Consider the following 27,788-nt stretch of genomic DNA (forward strand, 5'->3'; position numbering starts at 1 on the left):
TCTCTACCTTGGTCACATTAGCAAGGACTAACAACATTACAGTTGAGTTAACTCCTTCTGAGTCTCTACCTTGGTCACATTAGCAAGGACTAACAACATTACAGTTAGTTAACTCCTTCTGAGTCTCTACCTTGGTCACATTAGCAAGGACTAACAACATTACAGTTAGTTAACTCCTTCTGAGTCTCTACCTTGGTCACATTAGCAAGGACTAACAACATTACAGTTAGTTAACTCCTTCTGAGTCTCTACCTTGGTCACATTAGCAAGGACTAACAACATTACAGTTAGTTAACTCCTTCTGAGTCTCTACCTTGGTCACATTAGCAAGGACTAACAACATTACAGTGAGTTAACTCCTTCTGAGTCTCTACCTTGGTCACATTAGCAAGGTCTAACAACATTACAGTTAGTTAACTCCTTCTGAGTCTCTACCTTGGTCACATTAGCAAGGTCTAACAACATTACAGTTAGTTAACTCCTTCTGAGTCTCTACCTTGGTCACATTAGCAAGGTCTAACAACATTACAGTTAGTTAACTCCCTTCTGAGTCTCTACCTTGGTCACATTAGCAAGGACTAACAACATTACAGTTAGTTAACTCCTTCTGAGTCTCTACCTTGGTCACATTAGCAAGGACTAACAACATTACAGTTAGTTAACTCCTTCTGAGTCTCTACCTTGGTCACATTAGCAAGGACTAACAACATTACAGTGAGTTAACTCCTTCTGAGTCTCTACCTTGGTCACATTAGCAAGGACTAACAACATTACAGTTAGTTAACTCCTTCTGAGTCTCTACCTTGGTCACATTAGCAAGGACTAACAACATTACAGTTAGTTAACTCCTTCTGGAGTCTCTACCTTGGTCACATTAGCAAGGACTAACAACATTACAGTTAGTTAACTCCTTCTGAGTCTCTACCTTGGTCACATTAGCAAGGACTAACAACATTACAGTTAGTTAACTCCTTCTGAGTCTCTACCTTGGTCACATTAGCAAGGACTAACAACATTACAGTTAGTTAACTCCTTCTGAGTCTCTACCTTGGTCACATTAGCAAGGACTAACAACATTACAGTGAGTTAACTCCTTCTGAGTCTCTACCTTGGTCACATTAGCAAGGACTAACAACATTACAGTTAGTTAACTCCTTCTGAGTCTCTACCTTGGTCACATTAGCAAGGACTAACAACATTACAGTTAGTTAACTCCTTCTGAGTCTCTACCTTGGTCACATTAGCAAGGACTAACAACATTACAGTTAGTTAACTCCTTCTGAGTCTCTACCTTGGTCACATTAGCAAGGACTAACAACATTACAGTTAGTTAACTCCTTCTGAGTCTCTACCTTGGTCACATTAGCAAGGACTAACAACATTACAGTTAGTTAACTCCTTCTGAGTCTCTACCTTGGTCACATTAGCAAGGTCTAACAACATTACAGTTAGTTAACTCCTTCTGAGTCTCTACCTTGGTCACATTAGCAAGGACTAACAACATTACAGTTAGTTAACTCCTTCTGAGTCTCTACCTTGGTCACATTAGCAAGGACTAACAACATTACAGTTAGTTAACTCCCTTCTGAGTCTCTACCTTTGGTCACATTAGCAAGGACTAACAACATTACAGTGAGTTAACTCCTTCTGAGTCTCTACCTTGGTCACATTAGCAAGGACTCAACAACATTACAGTGAGTTAACTCCTTCTGAGTCTCTACCTTGGTCACATTAGCAAGGACTAACAACATTACAGTTAGTTAACTCCTTCTGAGTCTCTACCTTGGTCACATTAGCAAGGACTAACAACATTACAGTTAGTTAACTCCTTCTGAGTCTCTACCTTGGTCACATTAGCAAGGACTAACAACATTACAGTTAGTTAACCTCTTCTGAGTCTCTACCTTGGTCACATTAGCAAGGACTAACAACATTACAGTTAGTTTAACTCCTTCTGAGTCTCTACCTTGGTCACATTAGCAAGGACTAACAACATTACAGTGAGTTAACTCCTTCTGAGTCTCTACCTTGGTCACATTAGCAAGGACTAACAACATTACAGTTAGTTAACTCCTTCTGAGTCTCTACCTTGGTCACATTAGCAAGGACTAACAACATTACAGTTAGTTAACTCCTTCTGAGTCTCTACCTTGGTCACATTAGCAAGGACTAACAACATTACAGTTAGTTAACTCCTTCTGAGTCTCTACCTTGGTCACATTAGCAAGGACTAACAACATTACAGTGAGTTAACTCCTTCTGAGTCTCTACCTTGGTCACATTAGCAAGGACTAACAACATTACAGTTAGTTAACTCCTTCTGAGTCTCTACCTTGGTCACATTAGCAAGGACTAACAACATTACAGTTAGTTAACTCCTTCTGAGTCTCTACCTTGGTCACATTAGCAAGGACTAACAACATTACAGTTAGTTAACTCCTTCTGAGTCTCTACCTTGGTCACATTAGCAAGGACTAACAACATTACAGTGAGTTAACTCCTTCTGAGTCTCTACCTTGGTCACATTAGCAAGGACTAACAACATTACAGTTAGTTAACTCCTTCTGAGTCTCTACCTTGGTCACATTAGCAAGGTCTAACAACATTACAGTTAGTTAACTCCTTCTGAGTCTCTACCTTGGTCACATTAGCAAGGTCTAACAACATTACAGTTAGTTAACTCCTTCTGAGTCTCTACCTTGGTCACATTAGCAAGGACTAACAACATTACAGTTAGTTAACTGCTTAAGTCTCTACCTTGGTCACATTAGCAAGGTCTAACAACATTACAGTTAGTTAACTCTTCTGGTCTCTACTTGGTCACATTAGCAAGGACTAACAACATTACAGTGAGTTAACTCCTTCTGAGTCTCTACCTTGGTCACATTAGCAAGGACTAACAACATTACAGTTAGTTAACTCCTTCTGAGTCTCTACCTTGGTCACATTAGCAAGGACTAACAACATTACAGTTAGTTAACTCCTTCTGAGTCTCTACCTTGGTCACATTAGCAAGGACTAACAACATTACAGTTAGTTAACTCCTTCTGAGTCTCTACCTTGGTCACATTAGCAAGGACTAACAACATTACAGTTAGTTAACTCCTTCTGGTCTCTACCTTGGTCACATTAGCAAGGACTAACAACATTACAGTTAGTTAACTCCTTCTGAGTCTCTACCTTGGTCACATTAGCAAGGACTAACAACATTACAGTGAGTTAACTCCTTCTGAGTCTCTACCTTGGTCACATTAGCAAGGACTAACAACATTACAGTTAGTTAACTCCTTCTGAGTCTCTACCTTGGTCACATTAGCAAGGTCTAACAACATTACAGTTAGTTAACTCCTTCTGAGTCTCTACCTTGGTCACATTAGCAAGGACTAACAACATTACAGTTAGTTAACTCCTTCTGGGTCTCTACCTTGGTCACATTAGCAAGGACTAACAACATTACAGTGAGTTAACTCCTTCTGAGTCTCTACCTTGGTCACATTAGCAAGGACTAACAACATTACAGTTAGTTAACTCCTTCTGAGTCTCTACCTTGGTCACATTAGCAAGGTCTAACAACATTACAGTTAGTTAACTCCTTCTGAGTCTCTACCTTGGTCACATTAGCAAGGTCTAACAACATTACAGTTAGTTAACTCCTTCTGAGTCTCTACCTTGGTCACATTAGCAAGGTCTAACAACATTACAGTTAGTTAACTCCTTCTGAGTCTCTACCTTGGTCACATTAGCAAGGACTAACAACATTACAGTTAGTTAACTCCTTCTGAGTCTCTACCTTGGTCACATTAGCAAGGACTAACAACATTACAGTTAGTTAACTCCTTCTGAGTCTCTACCTTGGTCACATTAGCAAGGACTAACAACATTACAGTTAGTTAACTCCTTCTGAGTCTCTACCTTGGTCACATTAGCAAGGACTAACAACATTACAGTTAGTTAACTCCTTCTGAGTCTCTACCTTGGTCACATTAGCAAGGACTAACAACATTACAGTTAGTTAACTCCTTCTGAGTCTCTACCTTGGTCACATTAGCAAGGACTAACAACATTACAGTGAGTTAACTCCTTCTGAGTCTCTACCTTGGTCACATTAGCAAGGACTAACAACATTACAGTTAGTTAACTCCTTCTGAGTCTCTACCTTGGTCACATTAGCAAGGACTAACAACATTACAGTGAGTTAACTCCTTCTGAGTCTCTACCTTGGTCACATTAGCAAGGACTAACAACATTACAGTTAGTTAACTCCTTCTGAGTCTCTACCTTGGTCACATTAGCAAGGACTAACAACATTACAGTTAGTTAACTCCTTCTGAGTCTCTACCTTGGTCACATTAGCAAGGACTAACAACATTACAGTTAGTTAACTCCTTCTGGGTCTCTACCTTGGTCACATTAGCAAGGACTAACAACATTACAGTGAGTTAACTCCTTCTGAGTCTCTACCTTGGTCACATTAGCAAGGTCTAACAACATTACAGTTAGTTAACTCCTTCTGAGTCTCTACCTTGGTCACATTAGCAAGGTCTAACAACATTACAGTTAGTTAACTCCTTCTGAGTCTCTACCTTGGTCACATTAGCAAGGACTAACAACATTACAGTTAGTTAACTCCTTCTGAGTCTCTACCTTGGTCACATTAGCAAGGACTAACAACATTACAGTTAGTTAACTCCTTCTGAGTCTCTACCTTGGTCACATTAGCAAGGACTAACAACATTACAGTTAGTTAACTCCTTCTGGAGTCTCTACCTTGGTCACATTAGCAAGGACTAACAACATTACAGTGAGTTAACTCCTTCTGAGTCTCTACCTTGGTCACATTAGCAAGGACTAACAACATTACAGTTAGTTAACTCCTTCTGAGTCTCTACCTTGGTCACATTAGCAAGGTCTAACAACATTACAGTTAGTTAACTCCTTCTGAGTCTCTACCTTGGTCACATTAGCAAGGTCTAACAACATTACAGTTAGTTAACTCCTTCTGAGTCTCTACCTTGGTCACATTAGCAAGGACTAACAACATTACAGTTAGTTAACTCCTTCTGAGTCTCTACCTTGGTCACATTAGCAAGGTCTAACAACATTACAGTTAGTTAACTCCTTCTGAGTCTCTACCTTGGTCACATTAGCAAGGACTAACAACATTACAGTTAGTTAACTCCTTCTGGGTCTCTACCTTGGTCACATTAGCAAGGACTAACAACATTACAGTTAGTTAACTCCTTCTGAGTCTCTACCTTGGTCACATTAGCAAGGACTAACAACATTACAGTTAGTTAACTCCTTCTGAGTCTCTACCTTGGTCACATTAGCAAGGTCTAACAACATTACAGTTAGTTAACTCCTTCTGAGTCTCTACCTTGGTCACATTAGCAAGGTCTAACAACATTACAGTTAGTTAACTCCTTCTGAGTCTCTACCTTGGTCACATTAGCAAGGTCTAACAACATTACAGTTAGTTAACTCCTTCTGAGTCTCTACCTTGGTCACATTAGCAAGGACTAACAACATTACAGTTAGTTAACTCCTTCTGAGTCTCTACCTTGGTCACATTAGCAAGGACTAACAACATTACAGTTAGTTAACTCCTTCTGAGAGTCTCTACCTTGGTCACATTAGCAAGGACTAACAACATTACAGTTAGTTAACTCCTTCTGAGTCTCTACCTTGGTCACATTAGCAAGGACTAACAACATTACAGTTAGTTAACTCCTTCTGAGTCTCTACCTTGGTCACATTAGCAAGGACTAACAACATTACAGTTAGTTAACTCCTTCTGAGTCTCTACCTTGGTCACATTAGCAAGGACTAACAACATTACAGTTAGTTAACTCCTTCTGAGTCTCTACCTTGGTCACATTAGCAAGGACTAACAACATTACAGTTAGTTAACTCCTTCTGAGTCTCTACCTTGGTCACATTAGCAAGGACTAACAACATTACAGTTAGTTAACTCCTTCTGAGTCTCTACCTTGGTCACATTAGCAAGGACTAACAACATTACAGTTAGTTAACTCCTTCTGAGTCTCTACCTTGGTCACATTAGCAAGGACTAACAACATTACAGTGAGTTAACTCCTTCTGAGTCTCTACCTTGGTCACATTAGCAAGGTCTAACAACATTACAGTTAGTTAACCTTCTGAGTCTCTACCTTGGTCACATTAGCAAGGACTAACAACATTACAGTTAGTTAACTCCTTCTGGGTCTCTACCTTGGTCACATTAGCAAGGACTAACAACATTACAGTTAGTTAACTCCTTCTGAGTCTCTACCTTGGTCACATTAGCAAGGACTAACAACATTACAGTGAGTTAACTCCTTCTGAGTCTCTACCTTGGTCACATTAGCAAGGTCTAACAACATTACAGTTAGTTAACTCCTTCTGAGTCTCTACCTTGGTCACATTAGCAAGGTCTAACAACATTACAGTTAGTTAACTCCTTCTGAGTCTCTACCTTGGTCACATTAGCAAGGTCTAACAACATTACAGTTAGTTAACTCCTTCTGAGTCTCTACCTTGGTCACATTAGCAAGGTCTAACAACATTACAGTTAGTTAACTCCTTCTGAGTCTCTACCTTGGTCACATTAGCAAGGTCTAACAACATTACAGTTAGTTAACTCCTTCTGAGTCTCTACCTTGGTCACATTAGCAAGGACTAACAACATTACAGTTAGTTAACTCCTTCTGAGTCTCTACCTTGGTCACATTAGCAGGACTAACAACATTACAGTTAGACTCCTTCTGACAACTTGGTCACACAGGACTAACAACATTACAGATAGTTAACTCCTTCTGAGTCTCTACCTTGGTCACATTAGCAAGGACTAACAACATTACAGTTAGTTAACTCCTTCTGAGTCTCTACCTTGGTCACATTAGCAAGGTCTAACAACATTACAGTTAGTTAACTCCTTCTGAGTCTCTACCTTGGTCACATTAGCAAGGTCTAACAACATTACAGTTAGTTAACTCCTTCTGAGTCTCTACCTTGGTCACATTAGCAAGGTCTAACAACATTACAGTTAGTTAACTCCTTCTGAGTCTCTACCTTGGTCACATTAGCAAGGACTAACAACATTACAGTGAGTTAACTCCTTCTGAGTCTCTACCTTGGTCACATTAGCAAGGACTAACAACATTACAGTTAGTTAACTCCTTCTGAGTCTCTACCTTGGTCACATTAGCAAGGACTAACAACATTACAGTTAGTTAACTCCTTCTGGGTCTCTACCTTGGTCACATTAGCAAGGACTAACAACATTACAGTGAGTTAACTCCTTCTGAGTCTCTACCTTGGTCACATTAGCAAGGTCTAACAACATTACAGTTAGTTAACTCCTTCTGAGTCTCTACCTTGGTCACATTAGCAAGGTCTAACAACATTACAGTTAGTTAACTCCTTCTGAGTCTCTACCTTGGTCACATTAGCAAGGTCTAACAACATTACAGTTAGTTAACTCCTTCTGAGTCTCTACCTTGGTCACATAGCAAGGTCTAACAACATTACAGTTAGTTAACTCCTTCTGAGTCTCTACCTTGGTCACATTAGCAAGGACTAACAACATTACAGTTAGTTAACTCCTTCTGAGTCTCTACCTTGGTCACATTAGCAAGGACTAACAACATTACAGTGAGTTAACTCCTTCTGAGTCTCTACCTTGGTCACATTAGCAAGGACTAACAACATTACAGTGAGTTAACTCCTTCTGAGTCTCTACCTTGGTCACATTAGCAAGGACTAACAACATTACAGTGAGTTAACTCCTTCTGAGTCTCTACCTTGGTCACATTAGCAAGGACTAACAACATTACAGTGAGTTAACTCCTTCTGAGTCTCTACCTTGGTCACATTAGCAAGGACTAACAACATTACAGTTAGTTAACTCCTTCTGAGTCTCTACCTTGGTCACATTAGCAAGGTCTAACAACATTACAGTTAGTTAACTCCTTCTGAGTCTCTACCTTGGTCACATTAGCAAGGTCTAACAACATTACAGTTAGTTAACTCCTTCTGAGTCTCTACCTTGGTCACATTAGCAAGGACTAACAACATTACAGTTAGTTAACTCCTTCTGGGTCTCTACCTTGGTCACATTAGCAAGGACTAACAACATTACAGTTAGTTAACTCCTTCTGAGTCTCTACCTTGGTCACATTAGCAAGGACTAACAACATTACAGTGAGTTAACTCCTTCTGAGTCTCTACCTTGGTCACATTAGCAAGGTCTAACAACATTACAGTTAGTTAACTCCTTCTGAGTCTCTACCTTGGTCACATTAGCAAGGACTAACAACATTACAGTTAGTTAACTCCTTCTGAGTCTCTACCTTGGTCACATTAGCAAGGTCTAACAACATTACAGTTAGTTAACTCCTTCTGAGTCTCTACCTTGGTCACATTAGCAAGGACTAACAACATTACAGTTAGTTAACTCCTTCTGAGTCTCTACCTTGGTCACATTAGCAAGGACTAACAACATTACAGTTAGTTAACTCCTTCTGAGTCTCTACCTTGGTCACATTAGCAAGGACTAACAACATTACAGTTAGTTAACTCCTTCTGAGTCTCTACCTTGGTCACATTAGCAAGGACTAACAACATTACAGTGAGTTAACTCCTTCTGAGTCTCTACCTTGGTCACATTAGCAAGGTCTAACAACATTACAGTTAGTTAACTCCTTCTGAGTCTCTACCTTGGTCACATTAGCAAGGACTAACAACATTACAGTTAGTTAACTCCTTCTGAGTCTCTACCTTGGTCACATTAGCAAGGTCTAACAACATTACAGTTAGTTAACTCCTTCTGAGTCTCTACCTTGGTCACATTAGCAAGGACTAACAACATTACAGTTAGTTAACTCCTTCTGAGTCTCTACCTTGGTCACATTAGCAAGGACTAACAACATTACAGTTAGTTAACTCCTTCTGGGTCTCTACCTTGGTCACATTAGCAAGGACTAACAACATTACAGTTAGTTAACTCCTTCTGGGTCTCTACCTTGGTCACATTAGCAAGGACTAACAACATTACAGTGAGTTAACTCCTTGTGAGTCTCTACCTTGGTCACATAGCAAGGTCTAACAACATTACAGTGAGTTAACTCCTTCTGAGTCTCTACCTTGGTCACATTAGCAAGGACTAACAACATTACAGTTAGTTAACTCCTTCTGAGTCTCTACCTTGGTCACATAGCAAGGTCTAACAACATTACAGTTAGTTAACTCCTTCTGAGTCTCTACCTTGGTCACATAGCAAGGTCTAACAACATTACAGTGAGTTAACTCCTTCTGAGTCTCTACATTGGTACATTAGCAAGGTCTAACAACATTACAGTGAGTTCACTCCTTCTGAGTCTCTACCTTGGTCAAGTTCGCTAGGTCTAACAACATTACAGTTAGTTTACTCCTTCTGGGTCTCTACCTTGGTCACATTAGCAAGGACTAACAACATTACAGTGAGTTAACTCCTTCTGAGTCTCTACCTTGGTCACATTAGCAAGGACTAACAACATTACAGTGAGTTAACTCCTTCTGAGTCTCTACCTTGGTCACATTAGCAAGGACTAACAACATTACAGTTAGTTAACTCCTTCTCAGTCTCTACCTTGGTCACATTAGCAAGGACTAACAACATAACAGTGAGTTAACTCCTTCTCAGTCTCCACCTTGGTCACATTAGCAAGGACTAACAACATTACAGTTAGTTAACTCCTTCTGAGTCTCTACCTTGGTCACATTAGCAAGGACTAACAACATTACAGTTAGTTAACTCCTTCTTGGTCTCTACCTTGGTCACATTAGCAAGGACTAACAACATTACAGTGAGTTAACTCCTTCTGAGTCTCTACCTTGGTCACATTAGCAAGATCTAACAACATTACAGTTAGTTAACTCCTTCTGAGTCTCTACCTTGGTCACATTAGCAAGGTCTAACAACATTACAGTTAGTTAACTCCTTCTCAGTGCCTACCTTGGTCACATTAGCAAGGACTAACAACATTACAGTGAGTTAACTCCTTCTGAGTCTCTACCTTGGTCACATTAGCAAGGACTAACAACATAACAGTTAGTTAACTCCTTCTGAGTCTCTACCTTGGTCACATTAGCAAGGACTAACAACATAACAGTGAGTTAACTCCTTCTCAGTCTCTACCTTGGTCACATTAGCAAGGACTAACAACATTACAGTGAGTTAACTCCTTCTGAGTCTCTACCTTAGTGACATTAGCAAGGACTAACAACATTACAGTGAGTTAACTCCTTCTGAGTCTCTACCTTGGTCAAGTTCGCTAGGTCTAACAACATTACAGTTAGTTAACTCCTTCTGAGTCTCTACCTTGGTCACATTAGCAAGGTCTAACAACATTACAGTTAGTTAACTCCTTATGAGTCTCTACTTTGGTCACATTAGCAAGGACTAACAACATTACAGTTAGTTAACTCCTTCTGAGTCTCTACCTTGGTCACATTAGCAAGGACTAACAACATTACAGTTAGTTAACTCCTTCTGAGTCTCTACCTTGGTCACATTAGCAAGGACTAACAACATTACAGTTAGTTAACTCCTTCTGGGTCTCTACCTTGGTCACATTAGCAAGGACTAACAACATTACAGTTAGTTAACTCCTTCTGAGTCTCTACCTTGGTCACATTAGCAAGGACTAACAACATTACAGTTAGTTAACTCCTTCTGAGTCTCTACCTTGGTCACATTAGCAAGGTCTAACAACATTACAGTTAGTTAACTCCTTATGAGTCTCTACCTTGGCCACATTAGCAAGGTCTAACAACATTACAGTTAGTTAACTCCTTCTGAGTCTCTACCTTGGTCACATAGCAAGGTCTAACAACATTACAGTTAGTTAACTCCTTCTGAGTCTCTACCTTGGTCACATTAGCAAGGACTAACAACATTACAGTTAGTTAACTCCTTCTGGGTCTCTACCTTGGTCACATTAGCAAGGACTAACAACATTACAGTGAGTTAACTCCTTCTGAGTCTCTACCTTGGTCACATTAGCAAGGACTAACAACATTACAGTGAGTTAACTCCTTCTGAGTCTCTACCTTGGTCACATTAGCAAGGACTAACAACATTACAGTGAGTTAACTCCTTCTGAGTCTCTACCTTGGTCACATTAGCAAGGACTAACAACAGTACAGTTAGTTAACTCCTTCTGAGTCTCTACCTTGGTCACATTAGCAAGGACTAACAACATAACAGTGAGTTAACTCCTTCTCAGTCTCTACCTTGGTCACATTAGCAAGGACTAACAACATTACAGTGAGTTAACTCCTTCTCAGTCTCTACCTTAGTGACATTAGCAAGGACTAACAACATTACAGTGAGTTAACTCCTTCTGGGTCTCTACCTTGGTCACATTAGCAAGGACAAACAACATTACAGTGAGTTAACTCCTTCTGAGTCTCTACATTGGTACATTAGCAAGGTCTAACAACATTACAGTGAGTTCACTCCTTCTGAGTCTCTACCTTGGTCAAGTTCGCTAGGTCTAACAACATTACAGTTAGTTAACTCCTTCTGAGTCTCTACCTAGGTCACATTAGCAAGGGCTAACAACATTACAGTGAGTTAACTCCTTTTGAGTCTCTACCTTGGTCATATTAGCAAGGTCTAAGTGACAGGAAATATAAGAGAACGCATCGTATTGTTTTACATGGGCCACGCTCGATGTACATGTTTACTGGACTTTTCCTTTTAAATACGAAATCCTTCTAAAAAAAGAGATCATTCATAGTCACAGGACATGCTAATAATAATATGAGGTAAAAGAGAACCAAAATCGTGAATTTAGCAGCAGCAGCTTTGGGCCTTTGGTAAGGGTCTACGGAATACAACAGTTGGTACTGTTCCTGACTTAACAGCCGTGTCGATACCATCGGCAATTCGACATCTCATTTGGCGTCGTCAGCAGTGGAAATGATAGATGACAACAGATAATGTAGGCACAGTTCACAGCAGTAAAGCCAGAGAACTGAATGGAGGATCGTTCCGAGAATAAGACCTGAGATCGAAGCTGTACTTCAGTAATTCCTCCGCACAGATGATAAGAAATTCATCAAGATGGCGTCCATACAGGATGTGTAGGACCTCCGCCAAAACGTAAATCCAACAGAATAGTTCAGGGGTGAGCGCAAAGTCACTCCCAAAAATATTCCCTAACCGAAGACAGTGTCCAGTTCTGAGGGGCAAGGTTAGTTCTCACCAAGGCCTGCATCAGTAACCTGGTTCTCTCAGTGCTGCAGTTGTCGGTGAGAGGTCTTTGCGAATGCTTTAAGTTTGATGTCTGTTATGCAGTAAAGTTGCTTAAATAATTTGAATCACAATGTCACATCGCAGCTGGCATCGTCAACAGTGGAAAACGAGACAATTTCATAGATGAGACAAGAAACTGAATTCTTCAAAGGACAGTTGCAAGTGACGGTGGTTCAAATTGGCTCAGGAAGGTGGTCGACGCCGGACGACGATAAGACTTTTGATAGCATGTTGTACTTTATATTCTCAACACCAATGATATGCTGTTCACCAGCAAGATCACTGCTACACACAGTCATATAGAATATCCATCACAATGTAGGGACCCTTCAATGGCAAACATTAAATTTATGGATGAGCTCCTAAGACGCTTCAACACAGCACCCCTAATGACAGCAGTTGTAGATATCTGTAGTCGGCTCGCAATGATTTGAAGATTTAGATGAGATGCCTTCGCAAGCGGTGTGTTTATGATGTATTTCATGAACTACAAGTACATAATTAATTTGAGCTATATTCAAATCAAATCAAATGTAATGATTCCCTAAAACTTGACATTGATGTTACGACTGTTTCTTACTGTCATTGCTTTGTATTCCGCCGTGGAGACCAGACTGTCGTCTGTGGTCAAGGGTGGCCTCAGTTTGCACATCTTCCTCACAAACGGGAATACTAGGTCCGGGTCAAGGGTCATTGGGTCCGTTCGCCCTGAACATGAACACAGATTAAAGCCTGTGCATGATATCACATGATAAGCAGCGTCGAATGTACTATTCCGACCTAATCGTGTAGTTATGCTGTTAAGAGTTACCAAAACAAAAAATATGCAAATGATTCTTTGGAAAATTCCTCATATAATATTATCGTTGCAAAAAACAGCGTTTGATAGAGGAGTGATTTATTGATTTTTGTTCCTGGTGACAATCTCAAATGAATTGACTGACTGACTGAGTTTGGTTTTACGCCGCTTTTAGCAATATTCCAGCAACATTACGGCGGGGGACACCAGAAATGGGCTTCACACATTGTACCCATATGGGGATTCGAACCCGGGTTCAAATGAATTGATCTCTTAAAGTAATATTTATAGGGGTAATAGTGAAGTGGCGACAGGTTTGCTAAGAAAGTCCCGCAGTTACTTAAATGGAATATTGCAGGTGTTTTTAAAGCGATATTCATCAAGAATTAGTTTTAAAAATTGTTGCCATAAATTAATTTTTGTCTTTTGAAAAATGTTTCCAGGTTTTTGGCATGAAGTTAAGGCCCGTGATCCATGGTATTTTAGTTGGTACACGGAGTGGGCAATGGGGTCAAGGTGTATCAGAAACCAGTGACAGTTTTCTAAAAGAAGGGTCATTTTTGCGTACTTTCACTTTCTTTATCATTTACCTTAATGAAATACAGTTACCAAATTGCTTTTCTCGTCTTGAGGCTTTATAAATTTATCTGCTATACAGTTTACTATTCACACCTATATGAACATATCAGAGTCTATAATATGACATGGCAGGAGAAAGTGATGAGGTTGTTGTCTTGTTCATGATTACATATAGTGCCAGTAAAAGCCGTTATGTCAGGCATCCTAAGGGCAACCTTATTGGCTGCATAGACTATACCTCAGTGAGGGCAAACACCAGGGACATAGTCAATGATAACATCCGGAATACAGTGACTGGTTCCATTATACTTGACGTTGGATGATAAGCTTGCCAATGGTTGATGAATAACATTTTGCATCTTCCACAATGACATAACATAATTAAGTAGTGATACTTGATAAGGGTGTACTTGATATATGTGTACTCACCTGTAATCAAAGATATTAAACATCCCAAAAGCATGGCAGTCAAAGTCCCCGCCAAGCCGTACCAGCAATAGGACACGTCACTGAAGTTGAATGGCTCTGTGGCCAAGCTGAAATTGACAATAAGATAATGTTTTGCTACTGTCCTACGCACTTTTCGTTGTTACTGAAAACGTACATAAAATAACGGACAATGGTTATGAAAAACAAATAATTATCTTATAATCGAAAGAAAATACAAACTTAGACATATATGTAATATTTATATTTATTTATATAGTTGTATTTCTAAATGGCTCCTTTGAAAGATGAACTGGAAATAATTCAACAGAAAAGTAAGACTTATTTATACATGGACACGTACATAAACTCTATTACGTCCCAGGTAGCCAAGGCAATTGTTTATAACAATGCATTTACCTCCTTTCTGTTGGCACCGTGGTTACTTCATACATGGAACTGGCGTTTGAATACGTTGTTGTGCTGTTCCAGACATCTTCTTGGCATGCAAACATTGGTGCCGGGGGTAGAGTGGTAGGCCTCGCGCCGTAGATGTTTGCGGAGATGCTCATCCAAACATTCAATATCAAGGATATCAGGCCCCCGGAAAATGCACCCTTCACAGTAGAAATATCATTTCATTGCAAGCCTGTCTATTATGCAATTCGAATTTGAACTTACACACAATAAGTACTATGTGAAAATGCATCAAAATTCAATCTTTGAAATGCAGTGACATCACGAGAATACATACTCAATGTAATTCTAAAGGAAGTCTCTACTAAACCAGGGTGCATTGTACGATTCCGACAATATCACAATTACTGTGTTATATAGATGATACGCGAAACAGTGAGAATATATGGGACCCATCACAAACTAAGGCAAGTGAATGCATCTCATAAAACACGAGAACATGTGAGAAGGAAGTTGTGAGATCGATGGAGGTAGACATGACGTGAAAGGCAGTTAGTGCTGTAACAAAATGTATCTCATTAACCTATAATCCGTGAAGAATTGGTCTTATTTAACCAAGAAGGGTTCACAGCGTGGGGTACTTTAGAATCAGTGTTTACAGCTTCAGTTTCACTCATCCAAATGCTACCCGTAAAGATCCGGGTTAGAATTGGTCTTCAGCAACCCATGTTTGTCGTAAAAGGCGACCAACGGTATCGGGTGGTCAGGCTCGCTGCCTTAGTTGACACATGTCATCGTATCCCAGCAGCGAAGATCGATGCTCATGAGGTCAATCAATGGATTGTTTACAGTGAGGCTTTAAACAACCAACACTAAACATACTACTTCGTGCAAGAAGAACCTAACTATTTTGTTACTCCACGGCACCAGAGCTCCCAGAAGAAACATGCCCATGACCGGCCCACCGCAAGCTCCGAATGCTGACATAGCCATCTAAAACATTGCAAATAAACATATTCAGCGTCATCCTTGTAATAACTGTTAGTTACAGCCCTAGGAATGCAAACAGTGGCACATTGTTCGCATAATACACACAAAGTCATGGCCCTACAACAAATGCTAAATGTCTTCCAAATTAACAACATGCATGTTTGATTTGGCGATACTTGACTATAGATTTATGGGAATATTTGGATAAACCTTACGCTTACTGTCCATTGGCAGTGAATCATTTATTTCGGAATTTGTGGTCCAAATGGCATTCGAGTAATAACTTGTTATTGTGAGTGATTACCTGAGTGACAGGTCCTTGTAGGGATTTAGCAGCATAGGCCAGACCGATGGCCAAGAGGCCGAAGAAACATACTAGAACATAACAAAGGTATATACCGACATAATGTCCAATGAAACACTATACAATATCGTCCAATCGAAGAAATTCATTACACCATCCATTTATACTTTTCATGACGGGTTCGATTCCCCACATGGGTACAATGTGTGAAGCCAATTTCTGGTGTCCCCTGTTGTGATATTGCTGGAGTATTGCTAACAGCGGCGTAAAACTCACTCCCACTTTTCATGAACTTTTCATGAAATGTTCTGTTAAAAAGGACATTAGATGACAACTCCAGGCTACATAAGAAAACCTACCAACTGGTTGGGTTATCTTCTAGTTAATATGGTGGCTTCAGCCTGACCAGGTTCTTGACGTAAAGCCAGCATCATTTGGATTTTTCATATGTATGTGAAAAGTTGTTTACCTGATACTTTAGCTACGATCGTGACGAGTCTCTCAGATCTAATCCTCCGAAGGGATGGGCCAAGGACATCTTCTACAGTGTTGGCAGCCAAAGCGTTTATTCCAGATGATACGGTGCTGGTATGAGATAAACAGAAGCATTCAACAACAAAACAAAGAACACACCAATAACGTCACAATGATGACACCTTTGAAGCGACAGTTACATATGCACATCAATAACTGAAACTCAGTAAACGCCTGTTTGGCGTGAAACTGAAAGTACGTGTTCGAATTCCATGTAGGTGTCTTATTGGATTTTTGCTGCAATATTGCTAAAAGCGGAGCATACTCAATCGGAATAAGTGTATACGATGACGTACCTGAGAGCGCCACTGAACAATGTTGACATGTACAAACCGGTAGCTCCGGGGAAGGTTGACAATATTTGCATCACATAGTACGGCATCAACTGGAATAGTAATTCCATAACTGCAGAGAGACTAAGATGACTGATGCTTCACTTGAAGCCACAATACATCGATCCTTTTTCAGGAAGGATTCACAGGGTGGGATACTTTACAGTCAGTGTTTACAGTTTCAGTTTCACTAATTCAAACAAAGAGAGTAAGAGATATATTGCGATAGGCGTTTTGTTTGCTTGGTGCATTAAACTTTCAACCGGAAGTGACATCTTTTTATGCGTTGTTTTTAACGCCCTCGTCGCAATAGAAATGTAATGGAAAATTGTAATAGAAATATGACGATTTCTTGTAAATATTTAAGACAATCAATGATGATGTGATATGGTGAGCAATACAAGCCACAAAAACATTTCAGTAATGATAAGAAGTCAGTGTATGATTCCCGTTTTTAGATCGTATTCTTCTCTTTAGTGATAAGTTTTTATTATAACATTCTAGTTTTACCATGCTATCTGTGATACTCTAGTAGTTTTACTGTCCATCGTCGACAGTTTTTTATCTTTATTTCATAAAATGTCCTCGTCACGATATGGCTGAAATGTTGCCGATGTGACGATGAATATTAACTCACTTACTCACTGTGTATGATCCGTCATAAACCCACGTTGATGAATCGCTATCAATTAATCGCCGCCATATAGTTGAATTATTTCCGAGTGCGGCGTTAAACAACAAACAAATCCCCGACCGCGTCATACCAAAAGACGTTAAAATATGGTACTTGTTGGTCCCTGCCTGGCGCTCGGCATTAATGGGTACAACAAGGACTGGTCGGCTCGGAGTCAGTATAATGTGTCTGAGTGGGGTATTCATGCTTCACTGCGGCATGGTATCTCAGTGGGCTAGCACTATAAAACCAGCTTAAGTCTGGGCTAGTACAAGCAGCCGCACATACACATACACACGCATGCACGTCGTCATATGAGCGAAATATTCTTAAGCACGACGTAAAACCCATTTTCACCTCACCTCACAACAAACAAATTAAACAAACGCTATTAATTAATGACGATACACGATATTTTTGCCTCATCGGTGGCGCAACCACATGCGAAGTCAACATTGACATTCCACGTTATACATTGATCAGCATCTAAATACATCTCAAGTAACGTGTTTGTGTTTTGTGATGTTTCATCCATGATCTACCTGGTTGCGGTTTGTCACGTCTCCATCTTCATAAGGATCACATCCCTGTGTATAGAAAAACCCAAACAAAACTAATCCTGTTGCCCATAGTAACAAGCCATAGAGTACCATGAAAATGGTATTCAGAAGGTAGCACCTAAAACAAACATGGATTTTAAGTTAGTTTAAGAATCTGCAAACGAATTTTAGAAATATGCAAGCGACTTAAATGGCCTTAAAAGTCTATATATTATGAATAGTAAACATTATAAACGAAAATGCAAAAGGGATAAATATCAACTTTGCTAATAAAATAATCAGATTTTTGTTAATATGATGACATTATTATCACAGTATATATAAAGAACCCAGACAAATCCACTACACCCTAAACACATTTAATTATCATTTTTCTTTCGTATGTTGTTTACCGCCATACTCAGCAATATTCCAGCTAAATGGCGTCGGACTGTAAATAATCGAGTCTGGATCAGACAATCCAGTGATCAGCAGCATGAGCATCGATCTACGCAATTGGGATACACTAACATATGTCAACCAAGTCGGCGAGCCTGACCACCCGATCCCGTCAGTCGTCTTTTACGGCAAACATGGGTTGCTGAAGACATTTCTTCACGGTAATCATGCCATGTGATTAAAGCATCATGTGACTTAATTACATATTTATATGGTCTGCACGATGGCCATGGGGTTTTAAACCAGAATCGTTCGCACATGGATGACAGCATTCGTGAAAGGTTTCATGCACAGAGGCAAATTCCTTACCAGTGTGTCCTGCTGTATCTACAGAAAATGACATTACAAACATTCTATAGATGAACAACAAATACTCGGTTTTGTTACTCACATTTTTGCACCTTTCAGCGATTTGATTGCAAAGGTTCTTTGTCCCACTGATTGAGTGAATAGATTGACGAACCAGTTGAAGAAAGCACCAATCAAAAGACCCCATAGTGTATGGCGTACTCGTGGATCTGGATTAATTCTGTGGAAAAATGTTATCTAACAAAATCACGCGTAACGTTTTCTACCGACTACAACTTCAATGTTAAATATCAGTAATTACATCATCTCACATTGTAATCGAAATGATAAACTTAGGAGTAACGGAAACCTCTCAGTTTAACAGGTTGTGAAATGAACTGTACTGGCGCTTAGGCAGCAATCAAAGAATACTTGTGCATTATTAATTATTATAGAATTTGATTTCTAAACTTTGGCTTTTGCAACTTCAAAACGTACGTACCTCCGTCTTAAATGAAACAATCTATTGGAATGAGTATTGGTTAGATAGCTACAACAAAATCCCACAGTTCAAAAATGGCAGTAGAGATAAAACTGAATTGTGTATGAAAATGTTATAAAATGTATTCGAAGTCACGCTCAACATGGCAAAATATCCAGTGATATTCTGGATATTTCTTATTCTTATTCTCGTGATATTTGCTGCTATGTAATCAAACTGTAAAACAGTACCACACTGACAATATAGGTCCGTCTCCTATTCTCGCGGGTTTCCTATTCTCGCGGTAAATACGTTTTCTGCCGAAATCGCCGATGCGTGACACTTAGCGGTTGTTTACATCACCGACTGGTAACTAGGAAGTGGACCAAGTCGGTGAATAATCAAAATCTTGCAGTGTCACGAATATTGGGGAGTTTATACCAACTTGGACATATCATTACTTTTTCCCGCCCTTTCCGGCAGGATGACTCTTACATACACTCAATAACGTTAATTCCTCGTAATACCGCGAGAATAGGAGAAGCCTCATTTCGTCAATGGCGGATGGCATTGTTTATCACCGGGCTCATGAGTGGTAATTCACCTGATGGATCTGGCAGCTGATAGATGTAGATGATAGAGGAGAAGGCCCTTCATTTAAAAACAACAAGCATTCATACGATAAGAATTGTTTATGTTATTTTTTCAGCCGATATCCGTAAGTACCGCGAGAATAGGAAACGCCTTCCTACTAGCTAAACATTACAGATCGGGATTTACTCGTCAAGCTCCAGTCGTCTTTCCTGGGTTGCGATTCTGAGGACATTCAGTACACCTCCAGATCTCACCACTCCCTAGACGAAAGAAAGAAAATAGATTTATGAGATCCAGGCTTGAATGAATCTCCAGCAAGTCATCCTTGGCGCCCGATTACACAAGGATCGGTTGTCATGCATGTCGCAGTTTCCAAATGGTATACTAAAATGCTCATGTTTTCAATGTCACCATCATGCCTTTTGCATTTTCTCAAGCGAGTCTATAAATAACAGGATACAACTAAACACAAAAAGGAAAAGAAGCGAATTAGATTCAGTTACGAACATATATCCCCTCATACTATATGGCGCTAAATATATCCAGTGACCATTTGTATTTCTTGTACCCCAAAATATGAAGACATATTTACTCAAATCTGGATGCACGAAACAACGCACCAGTAGCAACAAAGCAAAACTCAAGGGCATGCTCGATGACCCGACATAGTAATAATAATCCCAATTCTACAGATCGTACGTTAATGATGAAAGAACATAAAAAATCACTCAGTGAATCTGATTCATGTGAAATCATCGAAAAAATGTCCCTGTCCCTCATTTGCTCATAATCTACGTCTCGGTTTATGTATTACATCGTAACAAAGAACACCAAAATGATTCTATTCAAGAATAGAAAAAAATGAATGTTGATGAAGAATGATGACAATTTTTATGGCTATAGAACTTCTTTTATTGTGAAAGGCTATGTTTCGACATAGATTCTGATGTCATCACATGCTTGAGAACGACACTATATGTCGAAACGTCGCCTTTCACAATAAACGAAGTTGTATAGCCATAACAAATTGTCATCATTCTTGATGTTGTCTGGCTGAACTGTCCACAAGACAGGTGATATCAGGCTTTTATTGTATCATGTCAATGTCTATAAAGTATCCAAATATATTTTAGTTAACAGTATTTAGTGACAAATGTCATTCCTAACCGAAGGGCCTTCAAGAAATGCACATACTTACAAGAACTATTGAGGTGACGATTCCTGCCAGCATAATGAATGACTGGAACACGTCTGTCCACACCACACTCTTGATGCCACCCTAAGAAGAAAGTCATCAAGATTCCATTATCAGTATTGACTACAGAATAAACAATAAGAAAAGTTCCAAACAGAGGGTGCCTGAATACACATTACCTTGTAGAACGTGGTCAGATGTAACATATTCGGGATTACTCTTTCTAAAAATAAGATGAAAATTTAACTGTTAAGATTTTTTATGCCGTCGGGGATTCGAACCAGTTATTTCTTCTTATATTTCGAATCCCTGGAAATAAACCCTGAAAAGTATTAGAATTTGTACTTTAATATGAAATTGTAATCACAAATTTAACATGTTTTACAGAAGAAGGCATGTTTGAATTCAGTCACAGAAACATGTAATGCCAAGTTGGAATGTTAAGTGACTTGCCTCTTCTATGGAGAATAGTGGGTAATACGAGAACAACGGGAATGGGCTAAGAACGGTGAGTATGTAAAACGAGCCCTGGAGAGTTTGAGGATGTATGAGATGTTTTGAAGTGTAACTCACTATGGAGGTGTAGATCGTGCCGACGAGACCAACAATCACTATGGACCACCATAACGGAAGACCAGCCACTAGGCAATGAAATCAGGCAAACATTATAGAAATGCGGCAAAACAATTGTCACAATCATATGAAATCTCTGCTATAAAATCAAAGATCCAGATATACCATAAGCATATTTCTACATATCCTTATCAAATAGTGAAGGGTCATTGATTCTCTTTTCAAATAGGCTTGGTACATTGATGCTTTCCCACAGAAGCACACACACAAAAAAATCTAAATAAATAAATAATAAAAAAACACCCTGATTAAATCTCATCTTAGGCGACTAAAATATCACGTACAGGAATGTATATACTTTCAAGCAAAAACAAATGAGACAACTTTTGATTCAACATCTGAATTTAATATTTGACATAAATTGATGAAAATTGGCACAAATGTACACAACGCTTAAATCTTTCTCAATGAGTCAATAGTCAGTCAGTCCATCATTTCGCTCCAAACACTGTTCAATCCGACGAGGCATGGAATTTACAAGATTGACTATCAGTTCTTCAGATAGCTCGTACCGTTTCACGTATCACACGTTTCCACTCTGCAATGTCTTTTGGTTCCAACTTTTCCACTTTGTCCGTAATGATTTGCCAAAACATTTCAGTGGGGTTCAGGTCCGGTGAAGCGGCAGGAAAATTCATTACTTTGTATGTATGTTCATCTCACGAAGCCATGTTTTGGTGTGAGCGGATGTGTGAACACGGGCATTGTCCTGTTGCATAACAAAGGGAATTCCACTTTGTCCAATATTTGAATCTAACAGTCCCTCTTGTAAGAGCTCGCAGTACTTCCCTGAATCAATGCGACCTGTAATCTCCAAGAGCAGCGTTAAGCCCAATTCCCCAAACCCACCCCACACCATCACAGAAGGCGAGAACTTCGGGCACATTTTTTCGCACTTTTCTTCTCGAAACAACCTTTTCTTCGTAATTCTGAAAAATTGGAACTTAGATTCGTCAGTAAATATCCATTTTGAAAAGTCAGTGTCTCTAGTTTCACACCACTCCCGTCATTTCCGTTTATGCACTGGAATTGAATGGAATCTTTGTCGCCACTTTCTTCAAAATTCCCGGTTCTTTTAAATTCCTCCTAACAGTACATTCATACACTGGTGTACTCCCTAAAGCTGGGGCACGCTGACCTAGTTGTTTTGCTGACCAGTGTGGATGCACCATAGCCAATTGTGCGAGTTGTCTCCTGTCATTCACACCGAGTTTACGTGGACGTACCAATCCCGTCTAGCGCCGAAATCTGGCTGCTGCTTGAAATCTGGCAAAAAGTCGGTAAATGGTACTTCTAGGTAACCCCGACATTTTCCTCAACTTCTGAACTGATTTGCATCCTGCTCCATATAAAGCGAGAAGTCGATATTTCGCATCGGTTTTCGTCAGCAACTAGGAAGTCGTCTGCTAAAGCGTCATCATGTGACCCGACCCACCGGCAGGGGAGATAATGCCGAGAACGTCATCTTGATGTCAAAGGAACAAAATATTACGAAATGTTCAAATTCACCGCGCGGCGACCCACAATCTACTTTCAAAAATGTCTCTCTTTTTTTTGCTCGAAATCAAATCGGCAATAAGTCGATGGTACTCCTAGGTAACCCCGATATTTTCCGCAACTTCTGAGCTGATTTGCACCCTGCTTCATATAAAGCGGGTAGGCGATACTTCCGTTTTCGACATAACGTCTACATAACGAATACGTACATAACAAACTGACGGATATATGATACTTGTTGTTTTGTCCCGACCAGTTTTAATCGAAGTACGTGCATGAACTACTCTGAATATAACGAACTAAAGTTAGTAGAACTTTTGAGTTAAAACCGTAGTTTTATTCGCTTGCGGAAACGGTACATGGAAGTGGCGTTTCAAGTAATTTCTCTTTGCATAAACCGGAACAGGAACCGGAACAGGAACGGGAACATACCTGTCTGGAGTGCCAGCGCCGGTGACAGTAGGGCAATGGCCATGTAGGCAGCCTATAGAAAGAGAAAATAGAGTTGTTTTATTGTGCTGGAGGCCTAAACATAGATATTAATGAACATAGGATACCCATGTTGATCTGCAGGTGAGTCATATCTATTGTTAGCAAATAAAATTGATGTCGTTTCAAAGGAAACTTTTTATATTCAAGATACGATTAAGATTATGTTAAGATGTAATTTCATGGTCAACCTTCACCTACCGTCTGCAACATACCGATACACGTCCCAAGAAGACGAACAGCAGTCGAATCAAATCGCATTCCAAGATACTGAAAGATAAAAATAATCGTTTTCTAAAAATAAATGATTGTACACATCATTTCGATATACAATTGTATAAAGAATTTGATGAACATAAAAGAAGCAGCATATATTGTACCTTGGCACTGAAGGATATGTGATTCTCATTATGCCAACGTCCCTAGTATGGTGATCTACCTTCGGTCGTTGGCGACCACTAGCCCAGTTTTTACATGTATTGTCTAAGCTAATTTTCTACTTTTAAAAATAATACTAGCTAGTTTTACTCTTTTTGTGATACTCTAGTTATTTTACAGTCCGTCGATGTCTGGTTATTTAATTACTTGTATTCATTGTGTATGTACAACATTTCTCGTCACTATATGGCTGAAATATTGCCGGGGTGACGTTAAATTTTAACTCCCTCACTCAGTATGCCAACAATAACGTGTATTTTAGACAAGAAACAGACACGTAATATGATATCGATCTCTCAACAATTGCTGTTAAGAAGGCCCATTAGAATGTATGTGTTCAATATCAGGACAACGGTTTATAAAATACAATGAAATCTGTTTGTGATCTCACTCTCGCATACATAAAACACACACAACTATTGCGTCAGATACCCATTAATCACATACACGAGATATATACCTCTCATGCGTTGTCTACAGCCATTTTGTGTTTGCAAGAACAATTGAGAATGTTAGGATATAATTTTGACCTACATGTTCTAACATAAGTTATATTTGGGATAACACTTTCTTACTGAAGTGCAGATTCTAGTACTTTGGGTGGACGTCGCGGTGGCTGAGCGGGTTAGGCGGCTGACTGTGTGCTGGCGATTAGATGCCAGAGGGTGTGGGTTCGAATCCCGAATGGGACTCAACCCAACGAAAGTACTAGAATCTGTAGTTTACTAAGAAAGTGTAATCCAAAATATAACATATGTAACATTTGACCACTTTCTAAATGGCATTGTGTAAACTAAATGTTCTAGTCTACACACTTTTGTTATCACAGAATAATCGCGTTTATTTACAAACAAGAGAAATGTCCTGCAACGTGGTATGCAAATTAGCCTGCTGCAATGTTGTATGCGCCCGAGTATGAAGTTGACCGAAATTACAGATCGATCATGCCATGGTTGAAGTCACTCGAATCTGTTGATTCCTGAAGGCAAATCGACTCAAACCTTTGGTGCACACGGATGCTAATGGCAAAAACTACAAATTCAGCATCAAAAATATATTATTGGGTCAGAAACATGTTCATCTGGGCGTATTATTGGATCAGAAACATGTTTATTTTTTATTTGGGGTATGTTTATTTGCATAAAATTGGGTATAATTGGATCAGAAACATGTTTATTTGGGGCTTATTATTGGATCAGAAACATGTTTATTTGGGGCATATAATTGGATCAGAAACATGTTTATTTGGGGTATATTATTGGATCAGAAACATGTTTATTTGGGGCTTATTATTGGATCAGAAACATGTTTATTTGGGGCTTATTATTGGATCAGAAACATGTTTATTTTGGGTATATTATTGGATCAGAAACATGTTTATTTTGGGTATATTATTGGATCAGAAACATGTTTATTTGGGACATATAATTGGATCAGAAACATGTTTATTTTGGGCTTATTATTGGATCAGAAACATGTTTATTTGGGGCATATAATTGGATCAGAAACATGTTTATTTGGGGCTTATTATTGGATCAGAAACATGTTTATTTTGGGTATATTATTGGATCAGAAACATGTTCATTTGGGGCTTATTATTGGATCAGAAACATGTTTATTTGGGGCATATTATTGGATCAGAAACATGTTTATTTTGGGCATAAATTGGATCAGAAACATGTTTATTTTCGGGCATATAATTGGATCAGGAAACATGTATATTTGGGGCTTATTATTGGATCAGAAACATGTTTATTTTGGGCATAAAATTGGATCAGAAACATGTTTATTTTCGGGCATATAATTGGATCAGAAACATGTTTATTTGGGGGTTCATTTGGGGCTTATTATTGGATCAGAAACATGTTTATTTTGGGTATATTATTGGATCAGAAACATGTTCATTTGGGGCTTATTATTGGATCAGAAACATGTTTATTTGGGGCATATTATTGGATCAGAAACATGTTTATTTGGGGTATATTATTGGATCAGAAACATGTTTATTTGGGGCTTATTATTGGATCAGAAACATGTTTATTTGGGGCATATAATTGGATCAGAAACATGTTATTTGGGGCATATAATTGGATCAGAAACATGTTTATTTGGGGCTTATTATTGGATCAGAAACATGTTTATTTGGGGTATATTATTGGATCAGAAACATGTTAATTTGGGGCATATAATTGGATCAGAAACATGTTTATTGCGGGCTTATTATTGGATCAGAAACATGTTTATTTGGGGCATATAATTGGATCAGAAACATGTTTATTTGGGGCTTATTATTGGATCAGAAACATGTTTATTTGGGGCATATTATTGGATCAGAAACATGTTTATTTGGGGCATATTATTGGATCAGAAACATGTTTATTTGGGGCATATAATTGGATCAGAAACATGTTTATTTGGGCAATGTAGTTTTAGGTACACATACCTCGTAAACGCTGGTGATCCCGAGTGGATACATGAGCGGCAGACAGGTATACATCCCAACAATATATACCGATGCCATCGCTACATACTGATACATCGCCATTGAGCCAAACGTATAGATCTCAACAGGAACACCGAGTAGCGAAATGGCTGACGCCAAGGTCACAAACATGGATACGGCCACAGAGAAGACACCCATCTGTCTGTTTCCCAGCAGGTAACCTTCCTTTGTGTCCTTTTCACGGATAGCGAAGAAGATGCCAATTCCGAGAGAGATACCCAACATAATACAAAGTACGATATAGTCTACGGTTCCCAAAGTTTCTGCTGCCGCCATCTTGATGTAGAACATGAACCACATTCATTGGAAATTGCCCGATATATATTTATATATCTTGCTTCTATGTGTTGCATTGCTATATGCAGGGTCACGAAACTCGTGCCCATGCATACATGAAATTCAACTTAGTGAAAGATCTGGTCCGATGAGAAATGTTGAAAACTAGATAGTCCTTTGCATTCCACCGGGAATATTGCTGTGTATACATGGTCGCCCTAGTCTATATCTTCAGCTGAAAACAATGTTCTTAGTATTAATCTGCTAATGTCAGTACATCTAGTACTGTTGTATCACTGGGGCTTGCAAATAGACTAGTGATTGATATAATGATGCACGACGGTGGTAACCAAGCAACAAGGCCAAACACAACCTTGAGACGAATATTGAGTACTCTCACATTCTCAGTCATAGTTTTAAGTTTGAAATATGTAAGCCATCACATGAATCACTTTCATGAGGAGTTCGCTGAATATATCTAAAATCGACCAGATCAAATCAAATCAACATATGATGAAAATACCATGACACATGTTCGCAACAGTAAAGTTAATAAGGATATCTACCAAAGATTCATTGTGAGAAGCTCTTTTGTTGTGTCCATGGTGGTAGGGTGGCTAAGTGGCGAAGCTTTAGCTTGTATTGGGAAACGTATGATTCTTAGCACGGATAAAGCTCTGAATCCTGATTGTGGGTTCATTGTGGGTTTACTGAATTACTAGCGCCGGGGAACTTATTAGAGGAAATACGGTAATATTTAAAGCGACTCTGAATCCTTCCACTCCCTTACACATGCTTACGGATATTCAAACGGCTTCAGGGATTAAAGGTGTTGATATTGGCCATGTCGAGACTTATAGATTTATCTTATAAACATCCACTTTTAATTAAAATAATTGAATTATATAATGAACTTGCTACTGGCCAATGCGACATCGTCTTCTGTTGGTTACCCAGCCATGTTGGAATTTGTGGTAACACAATGGCCGATTTGGCTGCTAAGGCAGCACTCGACAAGTCTGTGGCACCACTTCTGATGCC

General features: G+C 39.2%; 1 protein-coding gene across 1 annotated transcript; it reads right to left on the reverse strand.

Annotated features, from left to right (window-relative positions):
- Positions 1-12,845: 12,845 nt before the first annotated feature.
- On the reverse strand, positions 12,846-26,747 carry LOC124269521 (sodium-coupled monocarboxylate transporter 2-like). The gene is made up of 14 exons (XM_046704554.1): positions 26,412-26,747; positions 23,474-23,525; positions 21,485-21,552; positions 20,915-20,995; positions 19,903-19,976; positions 18,745-18,882; positions 17,898-18,033; positions 16,647-16,735; positions 16,286-16,401; positions 15,817-15,887; positions 15,429-15,515; positions 14,526-14,722; positions 14,109-14,215; positions 12,846-13,009 (listed from the first exon to the last, which is right to left on the reverse strand). The coding sequence occupies exons 1-14, from the start codon at positions 26,745-26,747 to the stop codon at positions 12,846-12,848; spliced, it is 1,716 nt and encodes a 571-aa protein (XP_046560510.1).
- Positions 26,748-27,788: the final 1,041 nt, after the last annotated feature.

This window comes from Haliotis rubra, unplaced genomic scaffold, assembly GCF_003918875.1.
Source record: "Haliotis rubra isolate DU_JTF1 unplaced genomic scaffold, ASM391887v1 Scf1014, whole genome shotgun sequence".
NCBI classification, from domain to species: domain Eukaryota; kingdom Metazoa; phylum Mollusca; class Gastropoda; order Lepetellida; family Haliotidae; genus Haliotis; species Haliotis rubra.

What these genes read in the sequence shown, in the direction of transcription:
- LOC124269521 (XM_046704554.1), bottom strand. Translation starts at nt 26,747, where the DNA reads ATGGCGGCAGCAGAAACTTTGGGAACCGTAGACTATATCGTACTTTGT. An exon ending in GCACGATCTACACCTCCATA is followed by an intron (nt 20,996 to 21,484) that starts GTGAGTTACACT and finishes CTTTCTTCTTAG; the next exon opens with GGTGGCATCAAGAGTGTGGT. An exon ending in AGACGACTGGAGCTTGACGA is followed by an intron (nt 18,883 to 19,902) that starts GTAAATCCCGAT and finishes ATTTTTCCACAG; the next exon opens with AATTAATCCAGATCCACGAG.